This window comes from Cheilinus undulatus, linkage group 13, assembly GCF_018320785.1.
Source record: "Cheilinus undulatus linkage group 13, ASM1832078v1, whole genome shotgun sequence".
Classification (NCBI taxonomy): domain Eukaryota; kingdom Metazoa; phylum Chordata; class Actinopteri; order Labriformes; family Labridae; genus Cheilinus; species Cheilinus undulatus.
Window position 1 is genome coordinate 44,934,305 of NC_054877.1, and position 15,193 is coordinate 44,949,497.

At 37.8% G+C, this 15,193-nt stretch overlaps 1 protein-coding gene across 5 annotated transcripts in view; it reads right to left on the minus strand.

Annotated features, from left to right (window-relative positions):
* Window positions 1-8,774: 8,774 nt before the first annotated feature.
* Window positions 8,775-15,193, minus strand: part of astn1 (astrotactin 1) — a 714,709-nt gene continuing 708,290 nt past the window's right edge. For 4 of the 5 annotated variants that reach the window (XM_041803561.1, XM_041803558.1, XM_041803557.1 and 1 more), the window contains one exon: window positions 8,775-9,353. In XM_041803561.1, coding sequence (XP_041659495.1) covers window positions 9,116-9,353 — 238 coding nt within the window. In that variant the 3' untranslated portion in view covers window positions 8,775-9,115. The remainder of the gene's footprint in view (window positions 9,354-15,193) is intronic. The other variant, XM_041803559.1, reaches the window with a different exon arrangement.

Below are 15,193 nucleotides of genomic sequence, written 5' to 3' on the forward strand. Positions count from 1 at the left end.
TGGAAATTATTCCTGAAAAATTACTATATGAGGTAGTAATGATGATAAGGTGGTAAGTCAGATTTTACCAGTAATAACTCAGTAATATTTAGGAGGTTTTTATCTATTATTCATTTTCATTTCAAACCTTTATTTATTCTCGAAAGAACATTGAGGTTTCCCTAATTTCTAATGCGACTGAGATTACAAGCATATTAGAACAAACAACATTATAATAACTTTAGGAAATAGTCAAACAGTAGGGCAGGTCATGTGACTGCTTGAACTCAAATGTAACAAGTTTGAGATGTAAGATGGTAGATTTCAATGAGGGCCTTAATTCTCTGGTAATTAGGTGGTATTTTACTCTTACCCTAGCCCTAACCCCCTGACCCTATCCCAACCCTAACCATCATAATATTGTGGCAATTCTCCGGTAATTAGGTGGTACTTTACTCTTACCCTGGCCCTAACCCCCTGACCCTATCCCAACCCTAACCATCATAATATTGTGGCAATTCTCCGGTAATTAGGTGGTACTTTACTCTTACCCTGGCCCTAACCCCCTAACCCTATCCCAACCCTAACCATCATAATACTGTGGCAGTTTTCTGGTAATTAGGTGGTACTTTACTCTTACCCAAGCCCTAACCCCTTAACCCTATCCCAACCCTAACCATCATAATACTGTGGCAGTTTTCTGGTAATTAGGTTGTAATTTACTCTTACCCTGGGCCTAACCCTCTAACCCTATCCTGACCCTAACCATCATAATATTGTGGCAATTCTCTGGTAATTAGGTGGTACTTTACCAAGTTATTTCTTAGAAAAAGGATCACTCTCAGTATAAGTTACTTAGTAAGGTCCAGGTAATTCCTGTATTTTGTTCCAACAGATTAAAGTGAGTCTTTTCTTGATCATTTTAAGTCATTTTTAAGGTCATGGTTAGGGGGTCAGGGTAAAATACCACCTAATTACCAGAGAATTGCCACAATATTACAAGCAATCACTTGATGATACATTAGGTAAATTCTTCCTTAATATTACCATATTTCCAGGTTTTGTACTTGGTAAAATGCCATCTTATTACGAGGTAAATAACACATCATACTTGAGAAATTACTAGATAATTACCACTATAAAACTACTAGGTAATTCAAGCCCTCTAAAATAAAGTGTATCAGATGAAGATGTTTGTGAGTACTGCCATTGTTTGGTCCATATGGACAAACAAATGCAGTTTATCAGAGATAACAGAAGGTTTGTTTGAATTCGTCTGTCCTTATATAAGCCAGTCCTGCCTGTCTTCCTTCAAACATCTTCACATCACATCGGTTGTTATGATTGGTTGGGTACCGCTGTCCAGTCACCTCACAAATGTGTGGCTCAGTGATCGTCTTATCCGACACAGTGACCGTCGTAACAGACAAAAAAAGGTCACAGACCCATTAGAAAGCTAACTTTATAACATAAACTCTGTCAGCCTGTTGGGCACGACACAAATGTATGGCTCTGTGACCTTGGCATTAACCAAACAAGCTAGTAAAATCCAGCCTGCCAAAGAAACTCTGCAGTCCTTCCTGTCCTCTTGGCACGATAAAAAACAACCCTCCCAAACTTCCATCTGACATGTAGCTCATAGTGAAGAGAAGTATCTGTAAAGACTAACATGTATAGACTAATATATTTGGACCACCTAACATATCAGCTAGATCACATACTACTTACACCAGTCAACATGTTATTTATACCACAAACCTTGTAATTCAAACGTGTATCTGTACAATATAGCACTCACACAAGGCTTTCCAAATGTATCTCAATTATTTCCATAATAACTCACCAATAATGCTGCATATTTCTAGTTGAGCTGTTGTAACACATGAAGGCATTGACTCAGCAGTGGAGTCAGAATGAATATAACTCATCCAATCAAAGATTCACAAATGAAAATAGTGGTACAAACTCTAAGTAATACTTTGGGAAGTCTGAGTTATTGTTGAGCTCCACATGAACTTCAACCTTCTGCTGCATGTTGTACGTCAGAGATGAAGTACCCAATACAAAAGTTGTATCTATTGAAGTGTAATCATGTTCTGTGATATTTTACAGTGCTTTATACTCTGAAAGAAATAAATAGAAACTTTATATAAACCTACAGTCCGTGTTTCTTTATTTTGAAACTTTTTTATGCTGCTGTTCATGTTCAGATTTACTGATTTTGTTGTCAATCTGTTAACTTCCGAATGTCTTTTTACTTCCTGAATGTGGTCATCCAGTCTTGGTTTTTATCTTCAATCCTGGATTGAACATTCAGCTCATGCCTTCAAAAAACTTTGGAGCTGGATGGGATAAATGGGCATATAAAATTCAAGATTATCCTTTTAGTTGGAATATTTGGTCAGTTTGGGAATACAGTGTACATAATGTGAACAAAAGTATTTGGCCACACCTGTTCATTATTGAAATTAGGTGTTTCAGTCAGCCACAGATGTGTAAAATTAAGCACCTAGCCATTCAGTCTCCGTTTGCAAATATTTGTGTAGTGTTGTACTCAAGACCACATTATCCCGAGACCAGAGTGCACTGAGACCAAGACAAGACCAAGACTTTTGGGGGTCAAGACCAAGACCATAAAAATCCCTTTAAAAAAACAAAAAAACATGATAGTGCTGAACAGTTAAAGAACATTCTCTCTTCAGTTTTTAGTTTTAGACTGGGAAATTTTCTCTGGATATTCCACAGTCAACTCTAACTGACATTAGTAGAAAGTGGAAGCATCTAGGAATAACAGCATGAAGTGAAACACCACTTAAAATCACAGAGTGGGGTTGTTAAGGTGCGAACACTGCTGATATCATAGCTAAGGGTTCTGAACTTCCACTGGCACTACTGTAAACACCTTCCCATTACACCAACAGGTACTGTAATAACATTGTATTTAAATTCATCTATGGCAGTGGTTCCCAAAGTGGATGTTGGACCCCCAGGGGGGGTCGCAGGACGCTTTCCAAAAAATACAAAGAAATTTAATATAATTTATTATTGTACATTTTATATATTATTGTAATAAAATATTGTTTTATTGTTCAATTTAAATTAAAAATGTAGTTATCAGGTGGTATTTGTGCTTAAATATAAGTAACTGTTATAAAAAAACAAAAAAACTAGCTAAAATGCTAAATTTATACATGATGCTTTGTGCAACATTGTGCTCTTTATCCCCTTAAGGGAAGTTGGGGGTCCCTACTCTTTAACGTCATTATTTTGGGGGTTACGGGCTGAAAAGTTTGGGAACCCCTGAGCTATGGAATTGCTGTGAGGCAACAGCACTAACCCCTGCCCCGCCGTGCCGCCCTTTTTTAAACAATAATAATGATTATATTTCTGTGGTCAGTATTTATGAATTGTGTGCTGTCGGTGCTTGTGTGCGAATGGGAATCAATATGAAAACGTTTGTGGTGAAATGTAAAGTGTTGAGGTGCGTGTAGAGTGCACAAGAGAAAAGCACGGTGGCCGGCCGGAGGATGGAGTCTGAGAGAGTGAGGCCGCAGCAGAAGTCAGCCTTTTATAGTCCCAGGAAACACACCGGGGCTGTTTTCAAATTCGCCTACTATACTAGCAGTGTGTACTGATTTGCCCAAAATGTAGTATGCAGTATGCGGTATGTGAACAAATGCGAAAGTTGCAATATGCCAAAAGTACCCAGATGACGTACTGATTCGGGAAAATTTCACAGTATGCATCGGACCGGTCTGCTTTGCCTATTGTTACCCACAATGCAAAGCGCCGGGTCAGAGTTCATAATAGCGGAGAGTGGCAGAACTTTCATTGGAGCGACTGACGGTTACAAAAACTGCCATTACCTTTTACCTTTACCTTTCTAACGTGTGCTATCGTGAAATAAGTTGTATTAAGGTCACTGTTGTTTTTGTTTTGCCGTTAAGGCTTGTAACGGCCAGAAAGGTGCTGTCAAGTGTGTCCTTTCACTGCACTATACATCCTGAGCTAAAAACAACAGCTATAAAATCCCCCCAAAAAAATCAAATAAAAATGCTTCCCGGATTTTTTCTGTACGCAAATGGATGGAAAACAATGTGTGCGTCGTTTAATATTGACCAGGGTATGACGTACTTCTGTATACCGGAAACCAGCTAAACCGGGCCAAGCATACTACATGATAATGTCCGACTGGCATTCATACTGCATACTACTGTTGAATGCAGTACGCAGTGCGCAATACATACTGCATACTGCATTTCGGAGGAGTATGCAGCAGGCCAATTCAAAAACAGCCTGGGCTCTAGTGGTCCCCCGGAGCTCATCAGCCGCTGCACCTCAAACAAAACACAACACATATTAGGTCGCATATTAAGGGACCGTGACACTTGAAGTGTTCTTTTGTCTTCATGGTGTAACGGTAGCCAGGAGTACTCATTAACCAGTGACTGGACCTTCCAGACACGGGTGTCTTCACTGAGACACATTCACTGCACTCAGGTGATCCCCATTTCACTAATTATGAGAATACTAGCACCAATTGGCTGGACCTCTGTTACATCAGTTAATTTAAAGGGGACGAATATTTATGCAGTCACTTATTTTACCTTACGTATTTTTATTTAATTGACTTTACTTTGTAGAAATCTGTTTTCACTTTAACATCAAAGAGTTTCTAATGTAATTTTTTTGTAAAAAAAAAAAGCCAAATAATATTGACGATGATTGCAACTTAAACACCAGATTTAGTAAAAACAGCATAAATATTTTAAGTGCACACAAGTTATTCTTAAACAAGAATAAATATCACTACTGCCACTTTTCACAATATATTCTTTATTGTTTTTTGAAGTAGCAAAGATCAAAGTGTAAAAGTTAAATTCATGAGCGCCACATAGAGTATAGACAGAATAATGACATGCAGATAGTAGATACTTCACATTTTTCTCAAAGGTCAAAAGGTCTCATTTTTGTTTGCCTTCTTCGTTTCAGCTTTAATTTCACTCTTTTGACACGTAATCCTATCATCACATTTTAAATCAACCTTATATTTAGCTTGATGACAAAGTTCAAATTCAGTAAAACCCTGTTTTTAATAAGAACTGCAACCACTGAACTCATGGATTGCTAGACTAAGCTACACCGCAGAAATTACAGTACAATACTGCACCTACTAAAGCACACACACACATGTTGTAAAATATCACAGTTATATACAGAGGAGGAAACATTGTACTGTGCTATAATGTGATGCTTTATGAAATACTTTGCTACCTATACAAAAATCTACAAGTGTTTAGTTTAGTATTCACATATGAGCTTTGTTAAAAATCAAATTACATTTTGCATTTCTTTGACATCAATCTCCATCATGACTACTGCACAGTGATTCAAAAACATAAAGACGGGTCAGAGAAAGGTCCAAAGGTATGCACATGAGCACAGAGAATTAGTGAAAAAGAGGAGAAAACATCACTGCATGAGGTTTAAACGTCAAGAGAAGCTGGTATAAACATGTTAGTTCAACAGCGTCTGGCGGTGAAAGTGGAAAACTTTCAAACAATAAAGGAAATGCAGCTGTGTTTGGCAGGTACAAGGAGAAGAAACAAAAGGATTTATATACTTCATGTGAATCAAATGATCCATTAAAATGTCTCTTTAATGGGTTTTGTTATAAATGCAGTCTACTGATACTACATTCAGCAGGTTATATCACTAAAACTTTATCATAATGTTCTGTACAGCTTTATTTTTCACTGTCTAAACTATAAAATCCCTCCCTAGATCATCTGTATTCTTCTTTAACATCTCAAAAGCAGACCAGCTATGAGGATCTTTAAAACAGAGAAGAGACAATAAAAAATGGCAGCTCTTGCTAAGGCTTGATGTATAAGCGCACGATACAGCAGCCAAAATCACGTTGCAGCTGAAGAAATACAGCATGTTTAGGTCTGCTGCAGTTATTTAGAGTAAATGCGTACGGCAAGCATCAGAAGCTGTAAAATATAAACCAACAGGAGCTACAAACAACTTTACAAAATCTGTAAAGATCTGTTTTGATGTAAACTTTACAGGGACAGAGCACAGTCTCCAAATCTGGTCCAGAAGCAGCTTTTGGAAGGACGTGGTATGACAAAATAAAATATCACACTAATACTTGCCTTATGTGCAGATCCTAATTCCAAAAAGGTTGGGACGCTGTGTAAATTGTGCATAAAAGGAGGATCCAGTGGTTTGCAAATCCTTTTCAACTGAAATTCAACTGAATACAGCACAAAGACAAGATACTCAAACTGATAAACTTTTTTTGTAAGTATATGCATATTCTGTATGTGGTGCCTGCAAAAAGTTACAAAAAAGCTGGGACAGGAGCATGTTAACCTCTTTGTTACATCACGAGGACTAAAGATACTGATTGCTTCTTTCCCATACCTGCTTGATATTGAGCTTCATCATGCTCTATGCATTTCAATGAGATACAGTTCTGAACTGTAGCAGACCACTCTAGGCCCCACCCCCTTCACTGTGAAGCCATGCTGTTGTAACTCATCAGAATATAGCTTGGCATTGCCTTGCTTAAATAATCAGGGCTGGCCCTGACAAAAGACTGGATGGAAGCATATGATACTCAAAAACTTGTATGTACCAAGGTTATTATAAGGTCAGGTCACGTATGAGATCTTGGATCTGTACTGCCATCCACCGGACCTGTCCCAGGCCCCATCTCCTCAGGAATCCTCCCAGCTGTCCCTCCACGCGCACAGTCACCCCTAAACCAGCCCACTGGGTCCTGGGTGCCCAATATGTTTTGAGCTGGATCATGACCCGGAAAGTGCGCAAGGTGCAGCTGCAGTTCCCATAACAGGCAGCTGATCCTTCCCATCCTTCCTCTCCTAAACACATCAGCATTTGACATATGGTTTTGCCAATGACAGCCAAAGATGCGCCGAAGAGAAGATGTCACAAAGGAGTCGGTATAGTAAGACCAGAAGGACCAAGGACAGTCAGCGGATTGATGGTTTACCCTGCCAAAGTAGGTGAACTGCTTAACAACTTCCACGCTCTCACCATTCACAGAGACAGATTCAATGGCAGCATCCAAGGCATCTCTAAATACCTAGATCTTTGTTTTGGCCCAGGAGACATGCATTCCCAACACTTCACATCTGGAGTATCTGCAAGAATCACAGCATCATCAGCACACAGTGGCAAATGACACTCCACAGTTTGCTGCCCCTGTTAACTGCCCCATTACCCTGTCCATAAGGATACCGAAGAGCATAATGGCCAAGATACACCCCTGCCTCAACCCAGAATTAACTGGGAAGAAGTCCAAGGTGGAGCCACCTCACTTTACAGCACTCTCTGAGCAAACATCCATCCCATGGATCTCCAGAATCCTCCAGAGGGCATCTGAGTCAAAACAAGTTTATTATAGTTTACTAAAACTAAAGAACTAACTTAAACTAACACATTAAAAATCATTTTAGTTCACTGAAAGACGGCATTAGCAAAAAACAATAAAAGCTTTACTGCGTTAATGTTGTCTTCACAGATGTGCAAGTGACCCACATCATGGGCACTAGTACACCCACACACCGGAGTTGGAATTTAACTGGATTCAAGAATCTACCAGCCACAGACATTTTTACAAGTCACTTTTATCTTAACAAGCAGCATTATGCAGTGAGGTAAAATATGATAATCAAGGCTTATAGTGTTCAAGTTATGGGCTATTTAATTAAAATGAGTTGGTGCTTAAATGACCTAACCACTCTTCTCAACTTATTTGGAACATGTTGCAGGTATCACATTAAGATTCTGTGTATGTTTGAACGTTAAAAAGCTTGTCTTTGTGCTGATTTGAAAACCACTGTGCTCTGTTTTCACCCTCATTTTTACCAAACTTCTTTACAGTTTGTATATCATCAGCATAATAAAGCTAGAGCCTGGAGGAGGTTAGGATTTGAACAGGCACAGAGGAGTACACGTGTCTGACTGAAAATTAGGAAGCTGACAAAAATCACGCCTTTCTGGACAGATTATTCTTTATGTTAGGTTTAAATAAGTAGATGTCCTTTTGATCAGGGATCTAAATGCTTATTGTATCTTATCTAACAAAGAAAAAAAGCACTCTAGGGCAGTGGTTCCCAACCTTTTCTTCACTTTGTGCCCCGTCACATGTCTAAGAAGACCTACACTGAAAAAAGTGACATAACGCTGTCAAATATACATGTAAATTTAAGTGTCCATCATTTACAGCCAAACACAATTGCCCTGATCACAAGTACAATAACCACTCTTATCAAATAAACAAATATCTTTATTTATTCATTTTTCCTTTTTTAAATGCAAATAACTTTTGTTAAAAACATTATTTAAATGACTAAAATTGTTTAATAATGGCAAAAAATGGGAGAAAGGGTGGTGAAATTTGATTTTCATTGAACATAAATGGGTTAAAAGTGGCAAAAAAAATAACAAAAAATAAGTTAAAGTGGCAAAAATGGGCACAAAAAGTGGTAAAAGAGGATCAAAAAGATCGTGAACTGGCTTTAAAGGGCAAAAACTTGGTGGAAATTAGTTGGAATGGGATAAAAAATTAAAATATAAACTGGCAAACGTAAGTTAACTGTGGTAAATTGGTCAAAAAGAGATGTAAAAAGTGGTTGATAGAGGGAATAATGTTTCAGCAGAGGCAGTGATAGACAGAAAGTGGCAAGAATTGGTTTAGAAGTGCCAAAACAGGCAGAAAAAAAGTGGTGGAAAGGGTATAAATTGACAAAAATGGGTTTTAAGTAGCAAAAATGTCCTAAAATTGGCAAAATTGGTGTTAAAAAGTGATAAAAAAGGGTTATAATTTGGTAAAATCGGTGTGAAGTGGCAACAGCATAATTAAAAAAAAATTCTTAATTTTTTTAAAGGGATCTGGTGACCCCCAATGGGGTCCCGACCCCAAGGTTGAGAACCACTGCTTTAGAGACCGTCTACTGCTGACGGTCTAACTGTTGAATCCATTTACCAATGGTTAAGAGAACTGAATGAGGCAAATAAAATCTAAAACACACCGATCTATTCAGCTTCTGGAAACAAACGTGAAACCTGCATGTCTTTGTTGGCTCTGATCTCTGTTTTTTTACAGCTCCTTAGGCTCGCCGTAGTCGTTGTACATGACGGTGAGCGTCTGCTCGTCACACGCCTTGTGTACGTCCTGGCCCATGTCGGACCAGTTCAGGCCGAAGGTCTTGGTGTCGGTGTAGCGGCAGGAGAGGAACTTGAGGGACATCCTGCGGAGGCCGATCTTTGGCTCCTGGAGCAGACCCTTACACCACGGGGAGAGCTCGTCCAGCTGGGAGAGGATGAGGCCGGCCTTCCTGTTGGAACAAACCAAAGAGAGTGATGATTAGCATCTGTGAACCTGTCTTAGATCAGAAAGGGAGTACAATTTATTCAACATTAAATAGGAAATAATAGGTCATCAAGACTGGACAAACAACAAAAAATTTTGCTGTGAAATTCACTGTTCTTTGGATTTTTATCACACTTGGAAAAAAGCTCTATATATGCATGATCATAAGGTAGAGTGTGCCAAATAGATTTTTTCCTCCATTCTAATAAGCAGTACATATGTGTTCAGCCCCTTGGATGTTTATCCTATAATTTATTTTATAAATCAATCATGGTCACTATAATTTGGCTTTTTTCAACAAAAACAAATTACGACAAAACCTTTAATGTCAAAGTGAAAATAGATTTCTACAAAGTAATGTCAAATAAACAAAATATGTAAGGCTAACTAAGTGACTGCATAAATATTCACCCCCTTCACAGTCATTAGAGTGGAAAAATACATTAATTTGTGTTTTGATTTTATATTTTAAATTTTGCATCTCAATATTACTTGAACTTGTGATTTTGACTTTTATTTTATATCTTAACCTTTTTACATCATAATTTTGACATTTCATCTCATATTTCAACCTTTTGGATTCAGAATTTTCAACCTCTGTAACTCATTTCCAACACCCAAGTTTGACTTTTCATGTGATGTTTTTATATTTTTCACTTAAAATTCCAAATTTTAGATCATATTTTGACCTTTTAAACATGAGATTTTAGGTTTTATCTCAAATTTTGACCTTTAAAGGGGACATATTTTACTCTTTTAAGGTGAGTTTATTTTGTTCTCAAAGGTCCCCAAAACATGCCTGTGAAGTTTGTTGCTCTAGTATTGGATTTTTGCATGTTTAAAACCCCTCTGTTTCAGCCCTGCTCAGAATGAGCTGTTTCTGTAGCTGTGGCTTTAAATGTTACTGAGCTGTCTGACTCCACCCCTCTCAGGAAATAGATGTGGCTTAATGGATGTGGCTCTCCTGAGAGGAGGGCGGGACTTTCTTCCAAGTGAGAAAACCTGGGGGCGGGGATAACTACCAACATGACATCATGAGTGAAAAATCTGGGAACGGCTTGTTTCAGCACACATTTTCTGAAATGATGAGAAAGAGAGGAGGGAAGGAATGGATTTTTCTGGTATTTGAGGGTTTTGTGGACTGGCCAGAGATGCATATTTTTGTTAGAAAAGACTGAAAAAGTGATTTTTTCATAATATGTCCCCTTTAAAACTCATAATTTTGCCTTTCTATCTCATATACTTGCCATTAAAAAAAAACATTATTTTGACTTCATTTTGTGTTTTGACCTTTTCAACTAATAACTTAGACTCACTATCTCAGATTTTGAGCTTTAATACATATCACTTTGCCTTTTTTCAACCCTTAGAGGTCCACTGGCTATTTTGCTATTTTATTAATTTTATTTTGACAAAATAAACCACAGAGAAAATGTTTACCAAGCTCATGTTTGTTATAAGATTTTTGGCACTCTGTCAACTTCATAAAATGAAAATATCTATTTTAAGTTTTATTTACTGTATTAGATAGAAGGCCTCCAAAAAACATGACATCCCACAAAAATGTATTTTAAAAAATTGTAATTTAAAACAATTTATTGTCATTTTGAAAAAAGAAATGCTGAAATTATGAAAAAATACCAGTGTTAGTCCTGTACAGCATGGTCCACTGTCCCCTATTTAATTTTTATATCAAATTAAAATGATCATATTTCCTGTTTTACTTGGCCTATTGACATCAAACAAAAACTGAAAGAAAGCTTAAAGATCACACTTTCCACACAAAGTGATTGCAATGCAAAATGTGGCTTTGTTTTTATCCTGTCATGCGACAAATGTAGCGCATGATGAAATTACACCGGCATGATCGTGGACCCCTAAGAGCTCATCTCAAAATCATTTATCATCAGTGCTCAGTTTTTCCCATAATATATTAGCAGTGAAAATGAGGTTGACAGTTTCTTGTTAAATGTTGACCCTGTTAGGCTCTCAGGTTAGACCTAAATCCAGAATCTGACCCCTGTTGTGACTGAGTTTGACACCCCTGCTATAGGCACTCACCTGGGCCACACACATCAGATGATAGGGCATTATGATGATAAAAAAAAATGACAAAAGGATGAATATCACAGCTACAAGTCTGCTGAATGAAGAGGAGATGATGGCTAGAAAAGTAATGCAGCTGATGAAGTGAAAAGTCTTTAGTAAATCTGGAAAACGATGAGACTAACCAGTGTATCAGGGAGCAAGAAAAGCTTTCTGTTACTTCAAACTGGTGTGTTCCAGTCTCTGTGGCAGACAAATATCTGCTTGTCAAACATCAGCTAAATTCATGCATCTGATTTTTCTTTTCTTTTGATTTCGATGTCTGGCGGCAGATCGTCAGCGTTTGAACTTGAATCTGGCGCTGTAAAAACACGGACACTGTGTGGCCTGTGGCTTCTACTCTACTTCATCTCCTGTCTTCCTCTGACTCCAAATCAACTGCTGCTCTGTAAACATAAAGCACATCAACATATTTCCTGGTATGTTGTAATGTTATTTTTGGAGAATGAACGCATTCTGCATGCCACTATAAGCCACAATCCTTTTCATATTGGCAAAAACTTCACTCAAACATATTTCTGAGTTATTTTTGGCATTCCTCTTTAATTTTACACACAGAGATACATGAGAAGTCACATCCTCTCTGCAGCTTTCTAATTCAGGCTCTGTGTACGCTATCGTATTGTTTTTGGAGTTGGAGTGTATTTTAAATGTTTATGTACATATAGATGCTCAGCAGGACAACATCCATTTGTAAATGCATGTGGATGATCTTTCACAGCAGCTTCAGTTGTGTTTTCTTGCTCTGGAAAATGCAGAGAGAGAATAATTTTAATGATGTCAGCGAGTCTGCACACAGGAGTGCTTGTGTTGGTGCGGTGCTCCCCTACAGCCATTCATATCATTTTTCTGAAACCTCATTATGTACCCAATATTATGCCACAGAATTCAGCGGTTGGAGGAGATGGGGGTATTTATTTGCCTTAAATAAAGAAAAAAAGTGTGGTTTGTTATGCTTTCATTTTTTAGGAAAGCAGAGGAACGTCTCACAGGTTCCAAATAGCAACAGTTGTCAACATAAATCCTGCTGCATGTTTAGGAGTGTAAAATGATCCCAGATACAAAATCGCATTGAAAAAAAGGCACTCAGCACTAATTTTTTGAAGGGTTTCTACTGCAAAAATAAGCAGATGTGCACATGCATGTGCATGGTTCTATGTGATACACTTCTAGATAGATACAGTACCTATTACAAGTATTCACCCTCCTTGGATCTTGGATGTTTTACACGATTATTGGTTTGATAAATCAATCATGGTAATATAATTTGGCTTTTTGCACAAAAATATTACAAAAAAACATCTTGAATTTCAAAGTGAAAACTGATTTCTACAAAGTAATGTCAAATAAACAAAAAATATGTAAGTTAAAATGAGTGATCGCCCCCCGTAAAGTGGCCTAATTCAACAGAGATCCAGCCAATTGGTGCTAGAAGTGTCACAACACCTGTGTCTGGAAGGTCAAGTCACTGGCTGATGAATATTCATGGCTACCATTACACCATGATAACAAAAGAACACTCCAAGCATCTCAGAGAAAAGGTTATCGAAAAGTATATGTCACAAATTAGGTGACTGTGCAAGAAGGAGACGAGTGAGAGACGCCACCAAGACCCCTATGACTACTCTGAAAGAGTTACAAGCTTCAGCAGCTGAGATGGGAGAGACTGCAGACAACCAAGGTTGTTATAGTTAACTAAAACTAACTAAATAACTAAAAGTAAAATTCCAAAGTCATTGTAGTTAACTGAAACTAAATAAAAACTAAGCTTTACCCAAAAAAGGAAAACTAACTAAAACTGTAGAGTGCACTTACAAAACTAACTAAAATAAAATGAAAATGGAGACAAAATATCCTTAGTTTTAGTCTTTGACACAACCATACTGACTGGCACCTACACGCAAGTCTGGGGAGTGTAAAATGGCCTGATCTGATTGGTTAAGACATCACACAGTGGTAGTTTAACTCTGGAGTTGTATTTAATCATCATCATTAAGTAAATAGAATTATAAGTGAAGAGTGGCCTGTTTAAAAATGTTTTTAAAAATGTATGACGCTCACTCACCCCAACATCTATCCTCAAAAAACTAAAACTAACACTGAAACTAATAAAAACTAAACTGAAATCAAACACAGAAAGTGAAAACAAAATCAAAATAAGAACTAATGACAAATCAAAAACTATTATAACCTTACAGACAACAACTGTTGGCTGGGTTCTTCACCAGTCAAAGCTTTATGGGAGAGTGACAAAGACTAAGACACTGTTGAAGAAAATTCAGATTCACTCTGGACCAGAGTTCACCAAAGGCTTGTGGGAGACTCTGTGGTCAAGTGGAGGAAAGTTCATTGTTCTGATATGACCAAAACTGAGCTTTTTGGTCTTTAGACAAGATGCCAAACACTGCACATCACCATCAACATACCATTCCCACTGTAAAACACAGTGATGGCAGCATCATGCTGTGGGGACGCTTCTCGGCTAGCAACCTCGTAAGGCTTATGAAGGTAAAGGGTAAAATGTATGTTGCAAAATATCTTAAACCTAAAGGACGATCTCATTCAGTCTGTAAGAGAACTACATCTTGGGAGAAGATTTATTTTCCATCAATGACCTGATGCAGACAGAGAAAGCTACACAGAAACAGAGTTAGATTGCAGTGTCCAGATGTGCAAGCCTGACTGAGACCTATCCACACAGACTTAGTGCTGTGATTGCAATAAAAGGTGACTCTACTAATTATTGACTCGAAGGGAGGAATATTTATGCACTTATTTTACATCCCATGTATTCCCATATATTCATTTGTTAGTCATTACTTTGCAGAAATCTCTTTGCACTTTGACTTCAAAGAGGTGTTTTTTTGGTCTAAAAGCCAAATTATATTGACTGTGACTGATTTATAAAATTAATAACAGGGTAAAACATCTATGGGGTTGAATACTTTTTAGAGGCACTGCAGCTAGAAGCTCATAATCCGGGGCATGAATCTGCATAAGGTACAACATCATGCAGAAACACAGATAATATTGTGAAAAAAAATCCCTTTTTTTTTATTATACTTCCCTAATTTCTAAAATGTTGAGACATTGTACAAATCAAAAGTAGCATATGAGAATGAGCTGAGTACTGAAACCCCATATTTGATCCTATTTGAAGGCATAAGACCTGCTACCTTAGGGACATTGGTCACACAGGTTTAAGGCATGAAGGTCCACATTTTGCTTTAACTTGTCCACATTACCTCATGAAGGTGCACAATCTGCATGCAAACCTAGATGCAGATTGCAAGGGGTTTAAAAGTGTGGCTTAATAATTCATGGCTGTATTTTGTATCATGACCAATCAGAATGTCCCCTCTAATGGCCTTTAAGATGTGGACATGTTTGCAGACTAGTGCAATTGTATGTTTAAATGGTGACTGAGCTTCAACCAAGTTTCTCTCCTTTTATTGTGCTTCTGAACACAGATCAGTGATTCCCAAATGTGGGGCCCGTGGTCGAGTCTTTAAACTTCTCTGTTGTCAGTTCTTGCCATGGTTCACTATCAGTGGGGCCAGTTAGTAATTTAAACTGTTGTTAAAGATGTTCAGAGGAAGGCAAAAATGTGTTTTTTAAGCTTCTAGTGTGGTTCTTTGCTCTTCTTTAAAAAAAGAAATGATGTCCAGTTCTGATCAAACTGCCTCTATGGCTGCATTC